The sequence below is a fragment of the Cryptococcus neoformans genome, chromosome 6 (assembly GCF_000149385.1).
Source record: "Cryptococcus neoformans var. neoformans B-3501A chromosome 6, whole genome shotgun sequence".
Lineage (NCBI taxonomy): Eukaryota > Fungi > Basidiomycota > Tremellomycetes > Tremellales > Cryptococcaceae > Cryptococcus > Cryptococcus deneoformans.
The window spans coordinates 485,814-510,125 of NC_009182.1; the positions used below are offsets into that span (position 1 = coordinate 485,814).

General features: G+C 45.9%; 5 protein-coding genes across 5 annotated transcripts; 3 read left to right on the forward strand and 2 right to left on the reverse strand.

Moving 5' to 3' along the window:
• Positions 1 to 797: 797 nt before the first annotated feature.
• On the reverse strand, positions 798 to 2,592 carry CNBF1630 (hypothetical protein; the record flags this gene model as incomplete). The annotated part of the gene is made up of 3 exons (XM_769907.1): positions 798 to 1,382; positions 1,435 to 1,690; positions 1,754 to 2,592. The coding sequence occupies 3 exons, from the start codon at positions 2,590 to 2,592 to the stop codon at positions 798 to 800; spliced, it is 1,680 nt and encodes a 559-aa protein (XP_775000.1).
• A 645-nt stretch (positions 2,593 to 3,237) lies between these two features.
• CNBF1640 (hypothetical protein) lies at positions 3,238 to 4,914 on the forward strand (the record flags this gene model as incomplete). Its single annotated transcript, XM_769908.1, has 12 exons — positions 3,238 to 3,268; positions 3,377 to 3,401; positions 3,458 to 3,502; positions 3,556 to 3,580; positions 3,631 to 3,654; positions 3,710 to 3,945; positions 4,007 to 4,118; positions 4,181 to 4,259; positions 4,318 to 4,382; positions 4,429 to 4,610; positions 4,668 to 4,782; positions 4,834 to 4,914. The coding sequence occupies 12 exons, from the start codon at positions 3,238 to 3,240 to the stop codon at positions 4,912 to 4,914; spliced, it is 1,020 nt and encodes a 339-aa protein (XP_775001.1).
• A 1,686-nt stretch (positions 4,915 to 6,600) lies between these two features.
• CNBF1650 (hypothetical protein) lies at positions 6,601 to 7,119 on the forward strand (the record flags this gene model as incomplete). The annotated part of the gene is made up of 1 exon (XM_769909.1): positions 6,601 to 7,119. One exon carries the CDS (start codon positions 6,601 to 6,603, stop codon positions 7,117 to 7,119), a length of 519 nt encoding a protein of 172 aa, XP_775002.1.
• A 4,469-nt stretch (positions 7,120 to 11,588) lies between these two features.
• Positions 11,589 to 16,375, forward strand: CNBF1660 (hypothetical protein; the record flags this gene model as incomplete). Its single annotated transcript, XM_769910.1, has 3 exons — positions 11,589 to 12,460; positions 12,829 to 13,804; positions 13,856 to 16,375. The coding sequence occupies 3 exons, from the start codon at positions 11,589 to 11,591 to the stop codon at positions 16,373 to 16,375; spliced, it is 4,368 nt and encodes a 1,455-aa protein (XP_775003.1).
• A 4,230-nt stretch (positions 16,376 to 20,605) lies between these two features.
• On the reverse strand, positions 20,606 to 21,708 carry CNBF1670 (hypothetical protein; the record flags this gene model as incomplete). Its single annotated transcript, XM_769911.1, has 5 exons — positions 20,606 to 20,911; positions 20,969 to 21,161; positions 21,219 to 21,400; positions 21,453 to 21,545; positions 21,667 to 21,708. The coding sequence occupies 5 exons, from the start codon at positions 21,706 to 21,708 to the stop codon at positions 20,606 to 20,608; spliced, it is 816 nt and encodes a 271-aa protein (XP_775004.1).
• Positions 21,709 to 24,312: the final 2,604 nt, after the last annotated feature.

Below are 24,312 nucleotides of genomic sequence, written 5' to 3' on the forward strand. Positions count from 1 at the left end.
TAGCTTCCAAAGCGTCATGTGCCCAAACTCACTGAGGACAGTTGTTCAATCAAGATGCCTGAAGGACATACAAGAGAACGGGTCCAAACTACTGGGCACAATGTTCGCAGCACAATGACGCGCAGAACCTTCTCACAAGGCAAATTCAAATGAATCACGAAAATTTCCAACTGTAATCCCTTCCATCCCAGCATGTCCTCCTCCTCTGTATATGCCTCGCTCATGACATAATCATTTATTATGTCCACTTCCCAGACAACATTCGAGAAGAGTGGCTCCCACTTGACAATGGCTTCTGGAAAGATGGCCTTTGCTTGGCCAAGTACGTTGTGCCGCCTGGTCTTGAAGCCAAAGGATGCTCCCCCGCTGCCTTACCTGCTCGTTTCGGAAGGTTGGGGCTATTGTCACACTCACTATTCATCGCTCCTGTCGCTAAAGCAGCAGCCAACGAAGCGGCTGACAAAGTCATAAGTAAGATATCCCAGCGACTCCCTGAGATCCAGCAGACAATTCAGGAAGACCCATTTATGACACGGCATGCAAGGTGCGAGAAGGTATGGGAGAGTAATAAGTGAGGGGAACTGTTTGAAGGAACGGAAGATGACAAGAGGAGTGCATAGTTGAACACAACAATGTTCTCAGGCATAAGTAGCTATCTATACCCTATTACCCACGGCTATCGTCCGACAATGCTTTCATTTCAACCAATCTCCACGACCGCTTGGCATTTCAGCTTGATCCACAAGATTTCGGACGGGGTGAAAACTTACTGTACACAGGTACATCCTTTTTTATTCTCACTTTAATACCTTGTCCAAGATTATCCTCCGGACACGCCCATTGGGGTCCTTCGCCAAAACCACCATGTCATTTAAAACACTCCGGCTTTCCAGGCACTTGCTCAAGATCTTGTCCCTTTGGACGTCGGAAATCTGTCCATCGTCCTCGAGGAACCTGGCAACGATGTTAACATCGTCCGCCCTCCGCCTGCTCTCCGTCATCTTGTCGTTACGAATAGCTATTATGTTAGCTAGTTTGTCTAGGATACCAATTATGGCTTGGTCCCTGTCGAGGAAAGACTGTTCTGCGTCTCTGCGTGGAACTGGTCTACTTCTTATTCCCTCTTCATCCTCTTCATCCTCTTCATCCTCTTCTTCCTCTTCTTCCCTTCGATATTTGGCGTTCCCCTCATGACGCCTTTTGCGGCTCAAGGACGATGTGACCTCAACAGTTTCCTGCTGTGATGGGAAATTGCTCTCTGCCTCCTCTAGAAAGAAATTGACCGCGTTGTCACTGTTTGCACTTTTGAAGTTCAAAGCTTCTTTGAACTTGAAGTAAAGGGGAAATGGATGGTTCCGTATCCTATCTACAAAAATGCCGCTCTAGAAACCAGTCATTGAAACGGTAACAAGCATAACTTCCAATGTAGCTTACCGCCTGCCACTCGTCCCACTGTTCATCACCCGCTTCGATCTTATGCTCAACCTCGTTCCAATTCATACCCGACTTTTCCAAGACGTCACTGATTGGATTGATGTAATTCTTCATGAGATAGTTTATGTGGTGATACAGATAATCACCAGTCAAACGTTTCTGGATGAGTTTCTGCATATCCGGATCATCGTTGATTTGTTCTTGCAGATCAGAACAAGCGGCTTTGTCGGTAATCTTGAACTTCTCATTGGTACAGCTAGAAATGGGGCGCAGTTAATTTTCAGTGAAAGGTGATCGATAGATACTGAGGAGGACATACGATTGATAATCAATGATATTATCTACCACGAATTCATCAAGAGCATGGATGTGGGCAAAAGTCATAGAATTACCTTGGCTGATAGTGTGTTGGGTCTGTGAGCCGCCGGTTGTTCCCCTTTGCTTCCTTTTGCCTCGGTATCCTTTCCCCTTGCCCTTCCCCTTGGTTGCTCGGCCTGTATTTTTGGGTCCATTTGGGCCAAGAGGCGGTTGCCAATCATATCTTGATGCGACTGTCTCAAGTTGTTGGCTTGGTTGTGCTTCCGGCGTTGTACTGGTAGGGGTGGATACAATGGAGTATTCAAAACGTTCATCCATGGGGACATTACGTTGCTGCTGGCGAGCTGGTAGATTGGGATCTAGTTGGAATAGTGGATTATGGTGGGCAACTTCGTATGCGCTCATTTGAGAGAGAGGGCAAGATTCATTAAGTGAGGAAATGGATGTCGAAGGCGAGCGCACATTATCATCCGTGCAATGATAAGAAGTGCCACCAAAATGGAGAGGACGAGCTGCAGCATCTGGCTGCGTTGGAGAACGATAGGAGGAGACCCACAAGTGATTTCTCGAGGGTCGATGACTTGTCGAAGCAATAGTAGGAGATTGGGAAGGCTGGCTGGAGCCATGGTTGGTTTGGTCGGCCAAGGGTATAAAGTGATGAGAGGATGCCTGCATTATCGCTTCAAGCTGGATTTGAGATAATAAATATGGGTCATAAATGTATGGAAAGTTAATGCAAGGTTGCCGAGGGAACTTGTTGAAGAGATACCTCCTCAGTCCTGTAACTATTATAACGAAAGATGAGCGCGAGTGGAGACGAAGGATTGATGGAAGATGCATGACGGTATGACGGCATCTGCTGATCTTCGCTGATTACTTCTACCCAAGAGGTAGGATAATCATTATTACTGGAAGGGGAGATTTTTGGACTCTGATTCCGATAAATGAACGATTCAAACGCTGATCTGCCGAGCACCCCCTTTATGTGCCTGTTGAAGGTTTATCCGATTCAACTGAGAAAAAGCGGTAACCACCGATTCAACGGCTACTACGGTGTTGTGCCATTTTATTCCAACATTGCCGAGCGACGCGAACACGCCGGAAAAATCACGTAGGTAGTGTGGAGACCCCGGTGCAACAAGCGATGACTTAAAGGCAAATGCCGCGGGGATTTTCGCCATTTGCCGCTGCAATACCAAATGTGGCAGAGGAGTTTATAGAAAGAACGAGATGGAGGGATTTGGAAACGAGGCGGAAACGAACGCATGGGGAGTGAATCAGCGAATAGAAATTCGCGCGAGTCGACTCGTGCCCTGTCGCTTGCGTCATCGTAGTAGCCCTTCAGCCTTTCAACTTTCCCACATTCTCTTGAATTATTTTGGCTGATTTGCTTTCTCTTTTCTCTTTCTCTTTTCTTCCAACAATTTAACAAACTCTTTTGTTCTATCCATTGAATCCTTCTAGGAGTATACTTGCATAAATACAATGGTCGTCAAGGTTGGAATCAACGGTTTCGGTACGTAATCAATCCTTCTCTTCCCGTTGCTTCATATCCCACCGATGTGACTTCCAATATTGTGCGCTGGCTGTTCTTGAGTTATGGTAGCTAATAGCTATGTGATAGGTCGTATTGGTCGAATTGTTCTCAGGTATGCTTTCTTTAAGTCAACGGGGTAAGAAGCCCGTGTATCTAACGTTCAGGTAGGAACGCCATCGAGCATGGGGACCTCGAGGTTGTTGCTGTCAACGAGTGAGTGTCCCAAAAGTGTTAATCCATTAGATGAATCACTTAATTGTCCATAGCCCTTTTATTGACTTAGACTACATGGTATGATACTTCTTTCCGCCCAATAGCTTCGTACTGACTCTGTTGCGCAGGTCTACATGTTCAAGTATGACTCCGTAAGTCTCCCAAGTTCTAACGTTCTGTATGGCTTATTAACCTGATTTTCGACAGACACATGGTCGCTTCAAGGGCTCCGTCGAGGTTAAGGACGGTAAACTTTACATCAACAACAAGGCCATTGCCGTCTTCGGCGAGAAAGACCCTGCCAACATCAAGTGGGGTGAGGCTGGTGCCGAGTACGTCGTTGAATCTACCGGTGTTTTCACGACTACCGAAAAGGCCGGTGTCCATCTCAAGGGAGGTGCCAAGAAGGTCGTCATTTCCGCTCCTTCTGCTGATGCTCCTATGTACGTTGCGATTTTACCGCTACTCAAATTATATGACGTGATGGCTGATGACATCATTTAGGTTTGTCTGCGGTGTCAACCTCGATGCCTACAAACCGGAGTACCAAATCGTGTCCAACGCTTCTTGCACCACCAACTGTCTCGCTCCCCTTGCCAAGGTCATCCATGACAACGTTAGTGACACTCCCAAGTATTACTATTGAATCGACTGACGTTTCAATTGGCATCTTTTTAGTTTACTATTATCGAGGGCTTGATGACCACTGTCCATGCTACTACTGCTACCCAGAAGACCGTCGACGGTCCTTCCCACAGTAAGCTTCCTATTATCATACTATGAAAACATGAGTTCTTATTGATTACATATTGCAGAGGACTGGCGAGGAGGTCGAGGTGCTGCTGCTAACATCATCCCCTCTTCTACTGGTGCTGCTAAGGTGGGTACACATTACCGCTGTGTGTCAGAGTCTAACAATTTTGTAGGCTGTAGGCAAGGTCATTCCTTCCCTCAATGGCAAGCTTACTGGCATGTCCTTCCGAGTCCCTACCTCTGATGTGTCCGTTGTGGACCTCGTCTGTCGCATTGAGAAAGGTGCCTCTTATGAAGAAATCAAGAATGTCATCAAGAAGGCTTCTGAGAGCCCTGAGTTGAAGGGTATCTTGGGGTGAGTGCATTGCAAGTGCTTTGTCATGACATATTTAGTAATGGTCCAAATTGGTAGTTACACTGAAGACGCTGTTGTCTCCACTGATTTCATTGGCTCTACCGAATCTTCTATCTTCGATGCCCAGGCTGGTATTGCTCTTAATGCCAACTTTGTCAAGCTTGTCAGCTGGGTATGTTTCATACTTGTTCATGGTTTGCCAACGTTGACTAATGTCTTTTAGTATGACAATGAGTATGGTTACTCTAGGCGTGTCTGCGACCTCATCTCTTACATTGCTGGTGTTGATGCCAAGGCTCAGTAGATGGGGTTACAGTAGCAGTAGTAATGGTCTGTTAATCAGAAGTCATACAGGTTAAGAAGGTTTTGTTGATGTGATTATGCATATTGTGGATGAATAATGTACTGGTACCTACGGAAAAGGATGTACACCCTCCCCCCCTGGTCTTTTGATCCCGCGACGCGTTTTTGACAATACCCCATAAATATGATTTTGAATTGTTCATGCATGTACTTATAACTATCTGATTTTTTTCCCATAATGGCACCCCAGGTCACCCCACTACCAAGCGAACTATTGTGGAAGCCCACAAAAAGGGGAAATCATTCAACAATTTTGCAAAACAATATAAGCGTCCCAAGTGTACAATCAAGCGCTGGTGTCGAGAGTATACACACCGTGGGCACACTTATCCGCTTCCAATCCCTGGAAGGCCAAAGGTGTTGGACCAGGGACAAGTACGGAATCTTTTGAGGGGCTTTGTTCGCACTCCCCGTGAACCTTGGAGCGTCCACGTGAAGAGATACAATGTCAGTGTGATGACTATTGTCAAGGTCGCACATGAGCATGGGTTTTACTGCAGGATTATGCGGTGTAAGCCTTATCTTTCGCCCAAAACCATAGCTAAGAGAAAAGAGTGGGCCAGGAACAACGTGAAGGGGGACTGGCGGGATGTTGTTTTCACTGATGAATGTGCATTGGAGCTGGGGGAAGGAATTATGTGGCCAAGGATTACCCAACGTGTAGGCGAAGCATACGCTCCGCAACACGTCCTGCCAACCTTCCATTCTGGTTGACAGAGCCTGATGGTTTGGGGAGCAATTAGCTTACCAAAAATCCCTATTTTAGACCTTCCTCTGGCTCCATCGACGGTCAAAAATGGTGTCAGGACCAAGGCCGAGTCCCTCAACAGACCCAGGTACACTGAGATGGTGATCAAAGGCGTCTTGGGGGGCGAGGGTGGTATCCTTAGGTCGCTGAGGTCCTCCAGTTTCGAAAACATCCTTGTGTTGGAGGATGGAGCTCCCTCGCATCGCTCTGCCATTGCGAAAGAAGAGAGCTGAAATGGGAATCGAAACTCTTGACCATCCCCCTCTTCTCCTGACCTAAATCCCATAGAGAACAGATGGTATCTCTTAAATACAAAGGTCGCGGCTTTCTCCAGGGTCGCTACGTCGCTTGACGAGCTCTGGGAACAGATACAGAAGGCATGGGATGAGATCGACCTGGAGCAGATCAGGGATCTCATAGATGAGATGGAGCAGATGCGTGTAGTGGTATGGAAAGCGAAAGGGAAGTCAACCAAGTACTAGTTATTGTAAATTTACATAGAATCTGCCTATGTACTTAGTTTGCCTGAAAACATGCACTTGTAAAATGATACATGCAATCAATGTTGTTACAGTACTGGTACTGGAAAAACGGGATCAAAAGCGAACGCATATTGTTGTTGTAGTTCTTCATCACATAATTACACATATATACAACCAGTGCATGTTTTGCTAGTTTCTAAACTACACAAATATACTACAACAACAATCAGTGAGATACCCAGTGTCTACAGACTTTGCAGAGTGGGTGCAAGATCTCGAAAAGTGAGTGCTTCAATTTCTCATCATATGATATTCATGCTGCAGCTGACCATTATCAGCAAGGCTCTACTGTCACAACATTCCTGGCTGTCTTCGTGTCTGTAACCTTCAAGTACATATGCTCTTGCATGTCGCTGATTATATCGATGCTGCTGGGCCTGTGTGGGTGACATGGCAGTTTGCTATGGAGAGATACTGTGGTGATCTCAGTGCCAGTGTGTCTAATCATCGACGCCCTTATTCCAATATTTCCAAGCGCATATTCGCCAAGGGAATGTTGGCACACATTGGTATCAAGTATGGCATCAAGGACGCCTTGAGCTTGGAGAAATGGAAGTTGGTGATGGACCTGCAAAGGAAACCAAAACGGTCCTTGCCTATTGTGAGCTTCGTCATTGAAAACACAGTATCTTGGCTGATCAGTGGATATACAGACCTGAATTATACTCTCCCCTTGGCTGGCCCAAAGCCGACAACCCATCAGCAGGTTTCTGCCCACACATTTAATCTCATCATTGGCACACTCGCAACAATATGGAACTTTCCGCCAGAGCACAGCCTCAGAGACCTGGTCACCTTCAATAAAATCAGTGTCTATGGACATGTTCGAGTCCTTGGTGGAGGCGATTCTATATGAGTGGCCAGATTGAATGGGGCTGAAGCTGACAGGAGGGGACGCTTCTTTCATGTCAGTGAGCATCTCTATGGGAGTGAATTGAATTTCACTGATGAGATCATTACTTCCCCTAGTATATTGTTGCTGTTGACAGAAATATGCATTACCAGAGGCGAGATATCGAATTTGAGGAGCGCATGTGCTTTGGCCAACTTCTCGACATCATCACTGTCATCCTACCGCACCATCCTACTTCCAATGCCGATTCTGGAGAGATCACGATTGCTCTTGCCCATGTCAACTCTATCATGGACAGAAAGGTCACGCTTGGAAGTAAAGATTGGGTGTGCTATGATAGATTCGCGAAGGAGGAGCTGGTTGATCTGGCATCTGTCAACCAGTCAATGGACAGAGTTGAGAGCATCATCAAGGGTAAGAAAAAAAAAACTTCATTATTGACTGTGGTGCCCCTGCAAGTCGAGTGATGTTCACAGCTGCCAAGTAAGGTAAGTCATTTTTCTGGCAACAGAAATAGAAGACAACAATTTCATCTTTACAACATGAGAGAATAGAACACAACAATTAGATTTTGATTATAATTCATTTCAAATGTACTATTTAGATATAGAAGAATTATAAATATTGCATGCACTGTAGTAGAGCAATTAAGGCTTTCAATGGGAGAAGGTTTTCACAATTCACATTGTTGCACAAATAAAAAAGTGAAATGACCATCCAAGAATGGGTGTTTTAAAACAATCCAGAAAAGTATCAATAGGCTCAAAACAAACCATTTTGGGTCCCATAGTGCTCTTGGTTCATTTTTTGAACTTATCAGCAAACCAGGTAAAGGTCATCATTACTGATCATGATCTGGCACTCATCAATGCCCTCATGTCTGTCCTTCTCAATGCTTACCACTTTTCCTGCTTCTGGCATCTCCAAGAAAACATCAAAACACTATGGGACCCATGGCGGCTTAATTTAAACTTGCCTATCCCTTTTTCGGCTTTTTTTGATGATCATGGCTCGTTTTAAGCCTTTTTGAGACTTGCATTTTAAAAGACCATTTCAGGCTTGGGCTGGCAATCCGATTTAGGGCTCGTTTCAAGCCTTTATTTACAACTTGCATATATGTCATCATTTTCCTCTTCATCCTCTTCTTCCTCTTCTTCCCTTCGATATTTGGCGTTCCCCTCATGACGTCTTTTGCGGCTCAAGGACGATGTGACCTCAACAGTTTCCTGCTGTGATGGGAAATTGCTCTCTGCCTCCTCTAGAAAGAAATTGACTGCGTTGTCACTGTTTGCACTTTTGAAGTTCAAAGCTTCTTTGAACTTGAAGTAAAGGGGAAATGGATGGTTCCGTATCCTATCTACAAAAATGCCGCTCTAGAAACCAGTCATTGAAACGGTAACAAGCATAACTTCCAATGTAGCTTACCGCCTGCCACTCGTCCCACTGTTCATCACCCGCTTCGATCTTATGCTCAACCTCGTTCCAATTCATACCCGACTTTTCCAAGACGTCACTGATTGGATTGATGTAATTCTTCATGAGATAGTTTATGTGGTGATACAGATAATCACCAGTCAAACGTTTCTGGATGAGTTTCTGCATATCCGGATCATCGTTGATTTGTTCTTGCAGATCAGAACAAGCAGCTTTGTCAGTAACTTGAACTTCTCATTGGTACAGCTAGAAATGGGGCACAGTTAATTTTCAGTGAAAGGTGATCGATAGATACTGAGGAGGACATATGATTGATAATCAATGACATAGAGATGCATTCTCATTTATTTCCTTCTTCATCTTCTGTGGTCTTTTCCACTGTCACAAGCCTGCACAAAGAAGAAGAGATAAGATATCATAGGAGGGAGTTACGTAATAGGAAGGCAAGATCCGATTCAGATAAGAAGGTCCAGCTGGACCTCCAGTTGGACCTCCGAGAAAAGAACTGCACATCCAGCTGGACCTCCAGCTGGACCTTGAAGGATATAAATAGATTTCTGTAGAAGTATATAAAGGGGAGCTTTGTCCTCGATCTTGATCTTCTTCCCCTCGAAGATCAATATTTCATAAGTTACTTTGCGAAAGGTCCTCGAGCTCCCAGTGCTCACTCTCGTCGCTCGCGTTAGCGGGCAACCAGTACCCCCGACGTCCCACTTTTTATGTGTTTTTTATTTCCATATTACTCGGTTAAAACTCATCGTACGGCTTTCAAACTTGTACCATTCAACTCAGCTCAGGCTCGCCCGTAAAACAATACCATGCATGCATTATATAAACCCCTCAGTATCTTAGTTGAAATTGGCTGAAGACGTGTCTTTAGGCGCGCACGAATAGGCTCTAGGCATGCACTTTTTACCACTTTTTCACGCATTTCTGTACTAATATTCGCGAAACACCCCCTTTTTTGTCTCTTTTAATTCCACATTACTCGATCAAAGCTCGTCCTGCAGCACCGACACTTATACCACTGAGTTGCTTCCAGGTCCGCCCTTTTAATGGTACTACGCATGCATACTTAGAATGTCTGCGCCGTTTACTTGAATTTGGCTGAAGAAGGTAAGGCAAGCGGTGATCGGCTGTAGGCATGCACTTCATCAACGCGACTTGGTACAAAAATGCGTCGCGTTTTTCATTCTTCGTTCATCCTGTTACTCTCTTGATTCTCTACCTATATGTCGTGCAGTCATTAAGTGCTGTACCCCCTACCACCGCTCCACGACAATGAGTAAACGTACTACAACTTTAGATATTGGCGACATCCCCTCTACATCTGATCGCGCCCGATGTTGTCGACAGTCCTCAGGCTGAGCCTCCCAATTTACTTCCCTCTGATCGCTTTCCAAGTGGCCAGTATCCTGCTCTCCGTCATCCGAGACGTGAATGCCGGCCTCCAACACAGATGGACGATGAAAACGAAGGTGGTCAGCAACTCCATGTCCCTGAGCAACAGCCTACTCCTCTTCATTGACCAAGACGTGAACTTCACACTCCTGCACGGTTTGATGATGAAGACGAGGATGATCAACAGCTCCGGCAACCCACCACGACCTGATCGACCTATCAAATGTGCCTCTCTGACAAATCTTTTCTGCAAGGACATTTCGAGGCTGACAGCGAATTATATTATGACACCTGTATTGAATGCCGAAGAACCATCCCTCCTTTGTGTATACCCTTCACGCATGATGTTGACACACCTGCTATCCCACAACATACTGTGCTCGCTATCAACTGCATCAAGACCTTTCAGAGCAAGATAACGGTAGGTACATGCATCATGTGCAACAAGCGATGATTTGGTTCAGATGTCACTAGGGAAGGGAAGTGTAAGCATTGGACAGCCTCTTATTTATGAAGGACAAATTTTAATGACTACAACAATATGGAATGGATCCCGATGAGATCTTCCATATACGAAAAAGAATCTTTACTTATATATCCTTCCCCATTCTAAGCAACCCATTTGGGAGATTTTTGTGAGGAAGCGGGTATGGAATGTCTTGAACCACCATTGCGTTTCCAATCACCTCCATGATATAATGGATTTGCCTGTAATAGCATTCAGATCCTCGTCAACTAGTCTTTGCCATCATCATACACAAATCCCAAGGCATGACTCTTGACAGAATTTGTCTTTATCTCAGGAAAACGAATTTGCTCATGAATTCACGTTCGTAGCTCTGTTTCGCGTTGGGAAGCTTGGGCATATCGCCTTCAATGGTGGCTTTGAGTTGGAGAGGTTGATGCAGATCAACAGTGCGAGATCCTCAAAAGGGACTCGGGTGAGACAGACAGAGATGGGAGGACGATATTATGATAATAACAGATAGAACGAAGGATTGGTTTAATGGACAATTTTGAGGAGGATTATTTATTCTCATTGGGAGGGGAACGGAATATTCGGCCTCATTCAGTTAAGGCTGCTTTGTTTTCATAATTTTCGATACTGCATGCAACTCTACCACTATTCGTTGCTGTACATAATTAAGCACTAAAATAATAAATGTAATGGGAAAATGGGAATCAACTTGGGTCGGCGCAAAGATTAAGCACACAGACTAACGCGAGCCTATTTTGATACCTGCTTTACAGTATCAAAAAAACATCTTCTTACCTTGCACCACCTTCGACATAAACTTACTCCACTAGTATATAAGCTTGCCTGATCTTCCCAAGCGAATATACCTCCGCCCTATACCATACACCAACAGACAAGTGTCAAGAGGTATATCATACATATATCTCATTGCTTAGTTAAACTACGGCTTTCTATCTCGTCTCCAAGGCCGGACCTTGTTGGGGACGAGTCGTAACAGTAAATATTGATCTTCCACACTTGTGGTTGGTTGGTATAGACTTCAAGTACCTTTTACCTTCGACACATACGTATACCCTTATACAACTTCATCAACAACTTCATCAACAACCTCAGCCACCTATAACCTCATACCACCACTTTGTATACCATATCCTATATCATGTCAGGTCCATCCACTCGTAGTGGTCGAGCTATGAAAAAGGTCAGAAAAGGCAAGGAAGTAGAACATACCCTCGATGACGACCACAATCCTGCGGGTTCATTCAACACCAATCCTCAATCCGATCCATTTACCGCCGACAACACATCAAACGACACCCAAACCCAACTCGAGATGATGCGCAACCATATTGCAAGACTTGAGCAACAGAAGGAAGAGTTGACGCATAAGTTGGAAGAGAGCAAAGTCGAACGACAGATGTTTGATAATAGCGAAGATAATGAGGGCGAAAACGAACAAGAATTGGATGAAGAAGACGAAGAACCTAGATCAAGCCGCGACCTGTCAGCGCAAATACCATACCCAGAAGTTAAAAGGGAATACAGCCGACAACACACCTCAGTACCCTCCAGTAGATCTCAAGAACCGAAGGTATCCCAACCCGAGTACTACCATGGGCAGTATACCAAGCTCTCAACCTTTATCACTCAAGTGACAATGGTGATTACCCTCCAACCTTCTCGTTTCCCTACCGAGACCTCCAAAGTCCTATACGCCGGATCTTTCCTCCGAGATACCCCATTCTTATGGTTCCAACCCTTCGTAACCATCGATCCCCAGCCCAAGTTTATGCTGGACTTCAAGAAATTTTGTGCCGAATTAAGGAAGAACTTCGGAGATCCAGACGAAGAACAGACAGCAGAACGACAACTAAACACTGTTCGTCAGCAAGGTTCTGTATCCTCATATCTCGCAACCTTTATGCGTTATGCCACCTTGGTTCAGTGGAACGACGAAGCGAAGAAGGCTTGCTTCTACAAGGGCTTGAAGGATGACATCAAAGACGAACTTGCCAGACTACCCAAAGCCAAGTCATTCAAGAACCTCCAAGACATGGCAATCCGCATCGACAGCCGTTGATATGAACGGGCATTAGCAAAGCGAGACCAGCAACCAAAGGCGCTTTTCAACGCCACCCGAAGCGACTACACCTGCACCTCTTACAATAACAATCGCCCCAACAACTTCAGACGTTTCTCTGCGGTGAATAGCATGCTGATAAGGTCTACCACTGCCAACACCACCTTCAATAAAGAGGTGACGCCAGCAGTCAACCTGAGGGCTGCATTTGTCCCAAGTTCAGCTAGGATAACCAGACGTGGACGTCTGACTCCAGAAGAATATCAGAGGCGAAAGGATCATAACCTCTGCCTCTATTGCGCTGACAAAAACCATCAAGTCGCCAAGTGCCCAGTGGTCCCCTCGCAACAATCCAATACTACTCTCCCTTCAAAAAACTAGATATGCTCTTGTCTGCCAAAGTCGAAGAAGGTAGCCGGGAACAAGAGCGTACTATCAAACCGGCCAATACAGACTCCTGCGAATATCTCCAAACTCTCGAAGATAATAACAAAAACAACAAAAACCAACTCACAATCGACTTTCTCTGTCACAACAATGTTTATCAAGCTTTAATCGATTCCGGTGCCTCTACAAACTTCATCGACAAAAGATTCGTCCAGACCTTTAACCTCAAAACCACAAAAATAGAAGATTCGATCCCATTATACCTATTCAACGCTGCGGGTCAGCGAACTATAATTGAAGAAGAAGCCAACATCCTGGTCAACTTCCAGAAACCATTCGGACACACCTTACTCCGACTCCTCATAACCGACATCGGCTCCTATCCCATCGTCTTAGGTATCACCTGGTTACAAGAGCACAATCCGTCCATCAGCTGGGAAACACTTTCCATACACCCACCTGTATCACAGACGACGAGTGCCAACTTAGCCATGGTCATCACCAATGACAAACCTCCAAAAGAAAACACCGATGCCGAAATAGTACCTAAAGAATACCATCAATATCTAGATGTATTCGACAAGAAAAGCGCCAATACACTCCCAGAACATAAGTCTTTCGACCACCATATCCCTCTCGAAGAAGGAAAGAACCCACCTCTTGGCCCCATATACAATCTCTCCGAAACAGAACTTGAAGCTCTCCGCGAATACCTTGATGAGAATCTTAAGGAAGGTTTTATCCGACCGTCCGAATCACCAGCCGGAGCACCCATACTCTTTGTCAAAAAGAAAGACGGATCGCTTAGGATGTGTGTCGATTACCGGGGAATCAACAAGATCACCATCAAGAATCGCTATCCTCTACCATTGATCGCCGAACTCCTAGATCGACTCAAATCAGCCAAAGTATTCACCAAGATCGACCTGTGAGGAGCCTACAATTTACTTCGCATTAAGGCAGGCGAAGAATGGAAAACAGCTTTCCATACTCGCTACGGGCATTTCGAATATTTGGTAATGCCGTTTGGCCTCACCAATGCCCCTGCATCCTTCCAACATCTCATGAACCACAATTTCCGCGACTTGCTAGACATATTTGTTATCATCTACCTTGACGACATCCTCATCTACAGCCCAGACTTGGAGACTCACCAGTCACACGTCATACAAGTCCTAGATCGCCTCCGCCAAACCCAGTTATATGCCAAAGCTTCAAAGTGCGAGTTCCATCAAACCTCAGTAGAGTTCCTAGGTTTCGTTGTCAGCGATCAAGGTCTATCAATGGACACCAAGAAAGTAAAGTCTATCATGGAATGGCCGACACCTCGCAATCTCCGTGATACCCAATCCTTCCTTGGGTTCTGTAACTTCTACCGAAGGTTCATCAAGAACTACTCTAGTATCGCCAAACCTCTTATCGACTTGACAAAGAAGGACTTACCCTTTGTATGGGAAAAACCTCAACGAACATCTTTCGAAGCACTCAAAAAGAGTTTCACCTCTGTTGATCTCCTACGTCATTATGATCCGACCAAGCAACTCATCCTTGAAACCGACGCCTCCGACTATGCCATCGCAGGTATCTTATCACATGAAATCGACAAGAAACTCGAACCAGTTGCTTTCTTCTCTCACAAAATGTTGCCTGCCAAGTTAAACTATCCTATTCACGACAAAGAAATGTTAGCAATTGTTTCAGCATTCAAAGAATGGCGACATTACTTCGAAGGTGCTAGAGAAACCATTCGTGTCTACACCAACCACAGAAGCCTGGAATACTTTATGACGACCAAGCAACTCAATCGACGACAGGCGCGATGGTCTGAACTCCTAGCCGACTTTGACTTCAATATCATCTACCGACCAGGCGTACAAGACACAAAGCCTGACGCACTCACCCGAAGACATGATTATCATCCACTCGAGAAAGGCTCCAGCCTTACTACTGCTGCCAATCCTCAGAATTTCCAGACTCTCCTTCGCCCTGGACAGTACTTGGGTACTGCCACAACCGGACTCGATCGGTTGGAAATATCTTTGCCCATCAAGTCATTGTTGAAAACCGGTCTAGAAACCGATGAATCAGCAAAACCATTCTTGGACAAAGCCAACCATCCCTCCGAAGCTCACCCATATACTCGAGACGATGAAGGACTCCTCAGATATGGCGAATCATTCTATGTCCCAGCCAATAACGAGCTACGCACCCTCGTCATGAAAGAATGCCATGATGCACTCACTAGTGGGCATCCCGGACGACACAAGACTATCCAACTCATCCGACGCCATTACTGGTGGCCAGGCCTAAAAGGCTTCGTCAATCACTACATTGATTCCTGCGATCTTTGTTGCCGAACTAAGACAAGACGTCATCAGCCCTATGGCGAACTCAAGTCTCTACCCATTCCCCCATATCCCTGGTCATCTGTATCGATGGACCTCATTGAACAACTTCCCCCATCACACAGCTACAACACCATCCTTGTGATCGTAGACCGACTCACCAAGATGGCTCTCTTTATCCCCACAACGACTAGCCTCAACGCCGAGGAACTCGCCCAATTATATGTCACCCACGTCTTCTCCAAGCATGGGATTCCGACCAGTATTGTATCAGATCGTGGATCTGAATTCACATCCTGCTTTTGGCGAGCATTCACACAACTCCTACACATTGAGTTAGAACTCAGTACAGCTTTTCACCCAGAAACAGATGGACAAACCGAACGAGTGAACCAGGTCTTAGAACAATATCTGCGCCTTTATACTGATTATAAGCAAAAGGAATGGGCACCGCTACTCCCAGTTGCGGAATTCACTTACAACAATACGCCCCATTCGTCCACTACCATGTCCCCCTTCTTTGCCAACAAAGGGTACCATCCCAGGGCATCGTTTACCCCCGATGACAACGTTCCTATTTTCAGCCCACCTGCCAGAGCCTCCATCACCGACTTGAGCAAGCTCCACGAACACCTCAAGATAGAAATGTCCAAAGCACAAGAGAGTGCAGCACTACAGTTTGATAAGCACCGTGCCCCACTTCCCGAATATACTATCGGCGACAAAGTCTGGCTATCTGCCCGTAATATCAAAATGAAACGACCCACCAAGAAATTAGATCACCGCTATCTCGGTCCCTACACCATTATCGCGCGTGTTTCTTCCCACGCGTATCGCCTTGAGTTGCCGAAATCATTGCATATCCACGACGTCTTCCACGTCCAATTGCTTGAGAAATATATTGAGAATGAGATCCCAGGGCGAACACAAGTCGCACCATCACCTATCGAAGTCGAAGGTGACCTAGAATACGAAGTCGAGTGCATCCTCGATCATCGATTTTACCGAAAACGCCGCCAATTCCTTATCAAGTGGCTCGGCTACAGTGCTGAACACAACAGTTGGGAACCCGAAACCGCTCTAGAAAATGCTTCAGAGATTGTTGATCAGTATAAGTCAACACACCGATTATAGGAAACCAAGTTCATAGTAACAATCATTTTATTTTCGTAGTTATTAAAATTATGGTCAAAAGAAAAGAGAAAGAAAGAAAAATCTACAGACAGATCAAAGTTGAACCAGACTGAAAAAACGAGAAGCCATCTAAGAGTTAGTATTAGTACAATATATCTACAGTAGTTTATAGATCTTGTTTCTGGCTGAGGGAAGAAAGGTGAATCAATGGAAAACACACCTAGATTAAGAGAAGAACAGAAAACAGACCCACCATACGGGACCTACTCCTCGGACGACTCATCCCCATCACCACGCTTCCTCTTGCGCGACATCCCCAACGCCACCTGCAGTTCCTCCCGAAACCTCCCCCGCATCTCCTGCCTCTGGACTTCCAGCACCTCCTCCTCCATGAGGTAGGCAATAATTGCCTGTTGAACACCCTCGAACACAACGGCGATGCTGGTTTCACTACATTCACACATTAGCACGTGAATCCCCACACCTTGCAAACAAGCCACTGCGCCATTCACCTCGCACTCGAGATAGCCTTACCCCCCCTGGTGTTACGCGAACAGCGAACACCCTTCACTGTACACTGACCACAAGTCGAGGACAATGAGAAGGCCCGACATTCCGCACCAACCCCATGACACTGGTCACAAGGTGCAACCACTGGTGCACTCTGGTGTTCTTCGACCCTACGCCTCCTCTGGTCCTGGCAAAGGGCCTCCTTACACTATCAGCTTCTCAATTGAGTCACGCACAAACCCAAACGGTTACCCTCACCTGATGGTGTTGAGCATACCCCTCATCTGAGGTCTGCTCCCTTTCCTTCACCCCTTCGACAGCCTCCTCCACACGAGCACCAAAGAATAACTCCGCACCCTGCAAACGTGGTAATCGCGGATCCACAGGTCGAGGAAGCGAAGCCGAGAGAACAGAATCCCCCACTGTCTCCATTGGTACTCCACTATCATGCATCGCTGGGACCCATCCCATTGATGGGAAGGCGAAATCCTATTCAAACACTCGGCATTAGCACCTTACAAACACATTGTCAACATTAGCGCACGTACTTGATCAAAGAAAACCCCGATGGAGTTGTCAGAACTACTCGGCGACACAGCAGAAGCGGCAACCACCGATACGCCATTATCCGTTATCACATCAGCGGTATTATCACCAACCGACGCATTCTCTGCACAGAACTGTTGAATAATGCCATATGGGTCATCGAGACACCAACTGTTACTCATCAGGCTAGGTTGAAACGTGGATCCAGGCATGAAGGAAAGATCAAAGATAAATAGGCAGACGAGATTTTTTTTGGCAGATAGAGAAACTTCGGTGATCTTGCACCAAATCCCAATCCTTTTATATCTCGAAAATCCTCCTCCCCGTCCCCCCCTTAACAGCCAATCTTCCAGAGGACCCATAGCGCATATCCCCAACCCAAAAAAGGGATCTTATCTTCACATATGACCGATACCACATGTTCTTGGCGATAACACACGTTCTTTGTGATCACAGACACCCCACTATTTGGAACTCAATCCTCCGTTCCGTTTTTTGCCAATTGTTCATAGATTCCTAACTCCCCAATCAATCTTATTTTTCATTCTAGATAGATCAAAGCATAGCCACATTTTTCATGACCAGTTCATAGAAATTTATTCCATAGCTCCAGCAAATTTTAGTTACAAAGTACACAACAGAACAAGCCACAGACGGCACAACGGAGCGACTGTCTTCGAAGGGGGGGGTGACTGTCACGAGCCTGCACAAAGAAGAAGAGATAAGATATCATAGGAGGGAGTTACGTAATAGGAAGGCAAGATCCGATTCAGATAAAAAGGTCCAGCTGGACCTCCAGTTGGACCTCCAGTTGGACCTCCAGTTGGACCTCCAGCTGGACCTCCAGCTGGACCTCAAAGGATATAAATAGATTTCTGTAGAAGTATATAAAGGGGAGCTTTGTCCTCGATCTTGATCTTCTTCCCCTTGAAGATCAATATTTCATAAGTTACTTTGCGAAAGGTCCTCGAGCTCCCAGTGCTCACTCTCGTCTTACCTTGCACCACCTTCGACATAAACTTACTCCACTAGTATATAAGCTTGCCTGATCTTCCCAAGCGAATATACCTCCGCCCTATACCATACGCCAACAGACAAGTGTCAAGAGGTATATCATACATATATCTCATTGCTTAGTTAAACTACGGCTTTCTATCTCGTCTCCAAGGCCGGACCTTGTTGGGGACGAGTCGTAACAGTCGGTCTTTGAAAACTTCATGATTTATCTTCGGCGACGTAATGCCTCCATGTCACACCATAACTCCCCCACACATAATACATGGTCTGCCTTGGACTCTTTCTATTTTCATAGTGAACTTGCTGTTCGAGGTTACCGTTTCCAACCTTTGGATCCTACATTCACAGAGAATTGGTTGCTGGATGCTGCTCGCGAAATCCCCCACCTACTCCAAAGAAAACATGCCTGTTCGTTTGTTGAGTGCCGCCCACCCCTTCACAGGTTCGCCGACTTCCATGAGGCAACCATGACAGGAATTTTATGGACCGTCTTCACCCACATTCGATGGAACATGGATGGACATATATTATCTAGGGAGATGTGGGGTGTTTTGAGGTGGTTTAAATGGAGCACAGCTCGAAATTTCGGGTTCAATCAGGAGTAAGTTTTGATGCGATAGTGACAATGGCTGTGACAATGGCTGACTTGAGCATAGGAAAACTTTAGATATACAGATTTTCCGAGACAACGAGCTTTCCGAGCCCTTTTTTTATCCCATCAATGATCGAACTATCCAATCAATACACCCTGTAGCCTTAGTCAGGGTTCCTCAAATGTCTGTTGATCCAAATGGTCCTTGGGTCATTGCAACGATACCGATTGCAAGAGTGAGTAGTGTCTCATCATTCCGATAGACAAGGCGCTCATCCTTTCTGTTTGCTAGCATACATGAGTAATGGCATTGTTTCTTTACTGATAAATTTGATTTCAAGACATCCCCATAGTGGTGAAGATGTGTACTTCAATCGCAGTATGTAAGTTATCTCATCCTCATTAAACCAAGCAATACACTTTCCTAACCATATTTAACTTCATTCCCTTCTTATTTAACTTCAATTGTACCAACTTATTTACTACCAATTCACCATCTGCAAACGAGTACCCCTCCTTCCCATTGCTTCAACCTGACTGAGACTCAGCTGGATCAGATGTATGGGTAGGCTCTAGATCCTGAGAATGCGTGAAGGTCTGCAGCAATGTCTCAGGGTCATAAAATCCATCTACGAGGCTCAATTCGTCCTCCGCATTTTCATACTCAGCCCTGCCAGCAAAGCTCATTCCTTCTGCCCCAAAGGACACTCCATTGCCATGGTTGTTGGCCTCAACTCTCTGTGCAGACAACCAATCGTGCAAGTTTTCAAAAGATGGCTGCTTGCATGTGATTCGGAGCCTCTGGCGATAATCCATACAATTGTCCTCACATCGACTGTGCCATACCCTGACAATTGACTCAGTCGGGGGATACGACAGTGGTTTCAAATGCTTTTGGACTGACAGCCAGAGACTATGGTGCTGAACTTTAAGCAGTTCTGACAGAGGCAGTTTACTTGAGGTTGAAGGGAGGCTGTTGATTGTTTGGTCGAAGGGTATGTTGATGGGGTCAGGGACATTGGATGATTTGAACATCTCTATCAATTTTTCATCCACCATGCCCTTCGTCACATGGACCTCAGGCTGGTGCAAGGTGTTGATATTGGCGCTGGCACCCTGTGAGCCCTTTGACACCGACTGCTGGATTCGGAAGCCCATGGAACTGTCAATATACTCCCATGGCAGATGGAATACCTTTGTGGGCCTGTGGGTGCTCTGTGGGCGATAGATTTCAAAAGCTGTCCAAATGGCTGTTCGAATCTATGATCTTGCAGTCAGCTCTAAGGGGCAGAACATACCCAGCAGACCACTTACCACATCTGACCACCACCAAACTTCTAGCGCTACCCACCATGGCTCATCTTGACGGAGTTCACTAGTCTAGTTCCTTAATTAGATAGATGACTACATGGTCTATTTTTGGTCAGACTCTATACCATTATTAATATTCCTTTTTTGTAACTTTCTGGTCTTTCTCATCACTATCTAGTACACTGTTCTACGAGACTGTTTGTATGAAGGTGCTAAGTAAAGACCAGGTATGTATCACTATCTAGTACACTGTTCTACGAGACTGTTTGTACGAAGGTGCTAAATAAAGACCAGTTCGACACATCTATCCTTTCTTGCTCATAGAGGTCGCAGAGGACTTTAAACTCATCATAATTATTGGAATCAGTCATCAAGACTTCATCGTCTTGTGAGTTGGTTGTGTTTTGAGTGATAGACAAACCATGAACGGACGTCTCTGTGTGGTCGACAAGGAGTAAGGATTTTAGGATCCCTCGCTTGAAGGCAGTCTGAATGAGTTCACTCTCGTGACAGTGGGCGAGGGGGGTGTTTTCAAAGTTAGCTGAGATCCATGTACTCAACTGTATGTTGGATGTTAGTTGATATGATGGCTGACTGGGCTCTTAGTAAGCACTTACAGGGTTTACCCTGGCACAAATGGTCTTAAGGAGCCAGTTGGCCTCCCTTTCCTCTTTGGTTTTCTTTTTCATTTTTGAAATACCTTCTAGGTATTCTTTTACTCTTCTGCTAAGCTGCTCCCGACTGGGCATCGTGCTTACAGACGAATCCTGCAGACAGGCGTCCACAGCTGCATTAATTAGATTCGAAAAACTGATATCCGAGGTCAGTGGCTCTCTATCACCAGCAGAATTACAAACCATTGCTCACAAAGAACATTTTAAATTTTCCCAATTGGGCCTCCAGATGACGGCATTTGTCTCGCCATCATGGAAGTAGCCATTAGGGGCGAGGACTGGGTCGTAATCTGGCCAGTCCTCTGGGGAGTAAAGTGTTTTGCCCCCGCAAGAAGGCAAACCCAACAGGATCCTGACGTTACGGTGGACCAGTGCCTAAGGAAGGGTGAGCATTAACATCAATCTCAATGACACAATGGCAACATACCACCACCTCGGGCGAGTGTGTGCCCTTGGATTTCTTTCTGGGCCTGTTCTCACCATTGTGAGGCTGTGCCTCTTGAATCGCTGATATTTTTTTCTTTTAAATATAGAATTTCAGACCTTAGGTCAGTTAAAGATTGTTGGTAGCATTTTATTAAAGTCAACGAGGAGATGAGGGAGGAGGTGAGCCAATCTAGTTTGTTTTGATGCTCAGCGACATCTCCCAATGTCCTTGGGAGATGTTCCCCCAAGGCTCGCATGAGGGTTGAAGAAGACTCGAAGTCTCCTTCCTGGAAGTTTTTGGGAATATTATTATGTCGCTGACCTTGGTTAATGGCCTGCAGGTCCTGCAGGATAAGAGAAGTAAGGGCCTCTGCAGAAGCAGTGCCCTCAAGGCTTGTTAAAGGCTCCCAAACCGGAGTAACGATGTGGGGGGGGGGGGGGTGCTGAGGGATGAAGAAAGTTCTCAGGTTTGGCAAAGGGGAAAGAGGCCTGGAGGATGATGATGGCAAGGGACTCCCTTGAGCACTGCCGAAGCTCCCCACAGAGCTAGAGATGTTGATGTCCCTCGAAGACGACGGGGTAGTTGTGTCAGAATGATTGATCCAACCTGGATCTGGAGGCATGGGAATTGCTGGTGGAGGCATGGGAATTGCTGGTGGAGGCATGGGAATTGCTGGTGGAGGCATGGGAATTGCTGGTGGAGGCATGGGAATTGCTGGTGGAGGCATGGGAATTGTTGGTGGAGGCATGGGAAGAAGGGAAGATCAAATTACATAAGCTAGAACACTTGTGGTATTGAAACAAATAAAGGAAAAGGATTGTAGAATAGTCTCCATGCAACTTAGACATCTCTGGCAATCGACACTGCGTGCTCAAGCTCTCTCTAGACAACTCTACATCTGACAGGTTATGAGCCTTGCTGCTTAACAGCACTAGACTCTAGCAAACACATCAGTCAACCAACACAAATCCTGCAGGTCACTATTGCATTAGTACCACAGGTACTGCTTGATACCAACAAGTGGTGAGAAAATCTGGTGCCCCCCAGTGGCAAGTCACTGCGCCTAGTGCACAAGCAAACTTGCCTTGCGTTAGCTAAGTACAACCTGGACGTCTCTTTATCTCTATTACAAAGAACACGACTCTCACTTCTCCTATAGAGCTCTGAAAGCTACACACACATCATGTCCAACAATACAGACAACAACACATCCTACCAGGGGGTCATCTTAACTGGCCCCCAGAACTATGCTGAATGGGAGCTATCTATCAAAACATCTCTCATCCTCAAGGACCTGGAGATTGGTACTCCAGTCAGCCTTGACAGCATGTCCTCCAAAGAGGACAAGGAGAAGTACAAGAGGTCCAGGCAAGCTTTTGCCCTTCTTATCAAATCACTCTCACCAGAAGTCCAGGCATCCCTCCCTGCCAACATACGATCTGTAGAGACAGCAGACAGCTCAGCACTCTGGGAGGAGCTCAAATCCCAGTACTCAGCAGCAGTGGGCGCAAGACAGGCTCAACTTTTGCAACAAATGTGGATATCCCCTGTCATTGAAGGAGAAGACCCAAACAAACACATGGCAGAGATCAGGTCTGCTCATGCACAGATTAACAGCAGTGGTGAGAACCTCTCAGACCGAATGCTTGCCTATGCCATGACCCTAGCTCTTCCAGGATCATTCACCACTGTCAAGCAAACTCTCTGGCTCAGAGAACCGCTTACCTCTTCAGCTGTGCAGGCAGCAGTCCAAGCTGAGTGGACAAGGAGGTCCAGTGAGGAGGTAGCAATGGCTAACAGGGTGCAGGAGAGTCACACCCAAGGCAACAAAAGCAATAGAAGGGCCAAGCCAAGGGAATGGACTGAGAAATGGTGCAGTATCCATAAAGTGCCTACTCACAATACCAGAGACTGCTCTCTCAGGAAGTTCAGCAATAACCACAGTCAGTCAGGTCAGGCTAGGGTGGGTACCGGTGAGTCTGCTAAGGCAGAGGAGCTGGCATCTACCTTCCATGCTGTAGCAGCAACTACAACCTGTTTCCATGACAACTCCTTCATAGTGGACTCAGGGGCTTCACACCACATGGTTAGCAACAAAGACTTACTTCACAACTATGGGCCAGCAACAATTGTCAGAAGTGTAAAGATTGGTAATGGCACTATCCTTCCAGTCGCTGGCCAGGGAACTATGACCATTGGAGCTACCACTCTTCAGCAAGTCCTCCATGTTCCCCAACTCCAGTGTAACCTTCTCGCTGTTAACAAGGTCCCATCTGGTTTCCACTGGGCATTCAGCAGCAGTAAAGGTGAACTTTTTGATCAATCTAACCAGGTCTGCTTGTCTGCCCCATTCAAAGATGGTGCCTACTCCCTGCAGGTAGATCCATCTGGCCATGCCTATCCTGTTCAACTGGCTGATACTCTCTCAGAATGGCATCATAAGCTAGGGCATTTGGGGATTGAGAAAGTGGTTAGGCTTGCAAAAGAAGGGAGACTTGGTCAGAATAATCAATTGAAGAATGCAAATGCTGGTGATACCAAAGATTTCTATTGTGAAGTGTGTTTTAAGGGGAAAACTGGGCGACTTCCTTCACCACCTGAACCCAACATCAGAGCTTCCAGGCCACTTGAACTATTGCATATCGACATCTAGGGACCAGCACCAGTCGCTTCCAAGGGAGGTATGCGATACTTCCTGACTGTCTATGATGATTACAGCCACCGGATTTCCCTCACCTTGATGAGAATGAAGTCTGAGACACTGCAGAGTTTCAAAAACTTTGTCAACCATGCTGAAACTCAGACTGGTCATAAGGTTCAATCTATTCGGTCTGATAGGGGCAGAGAATTTACATCAGCA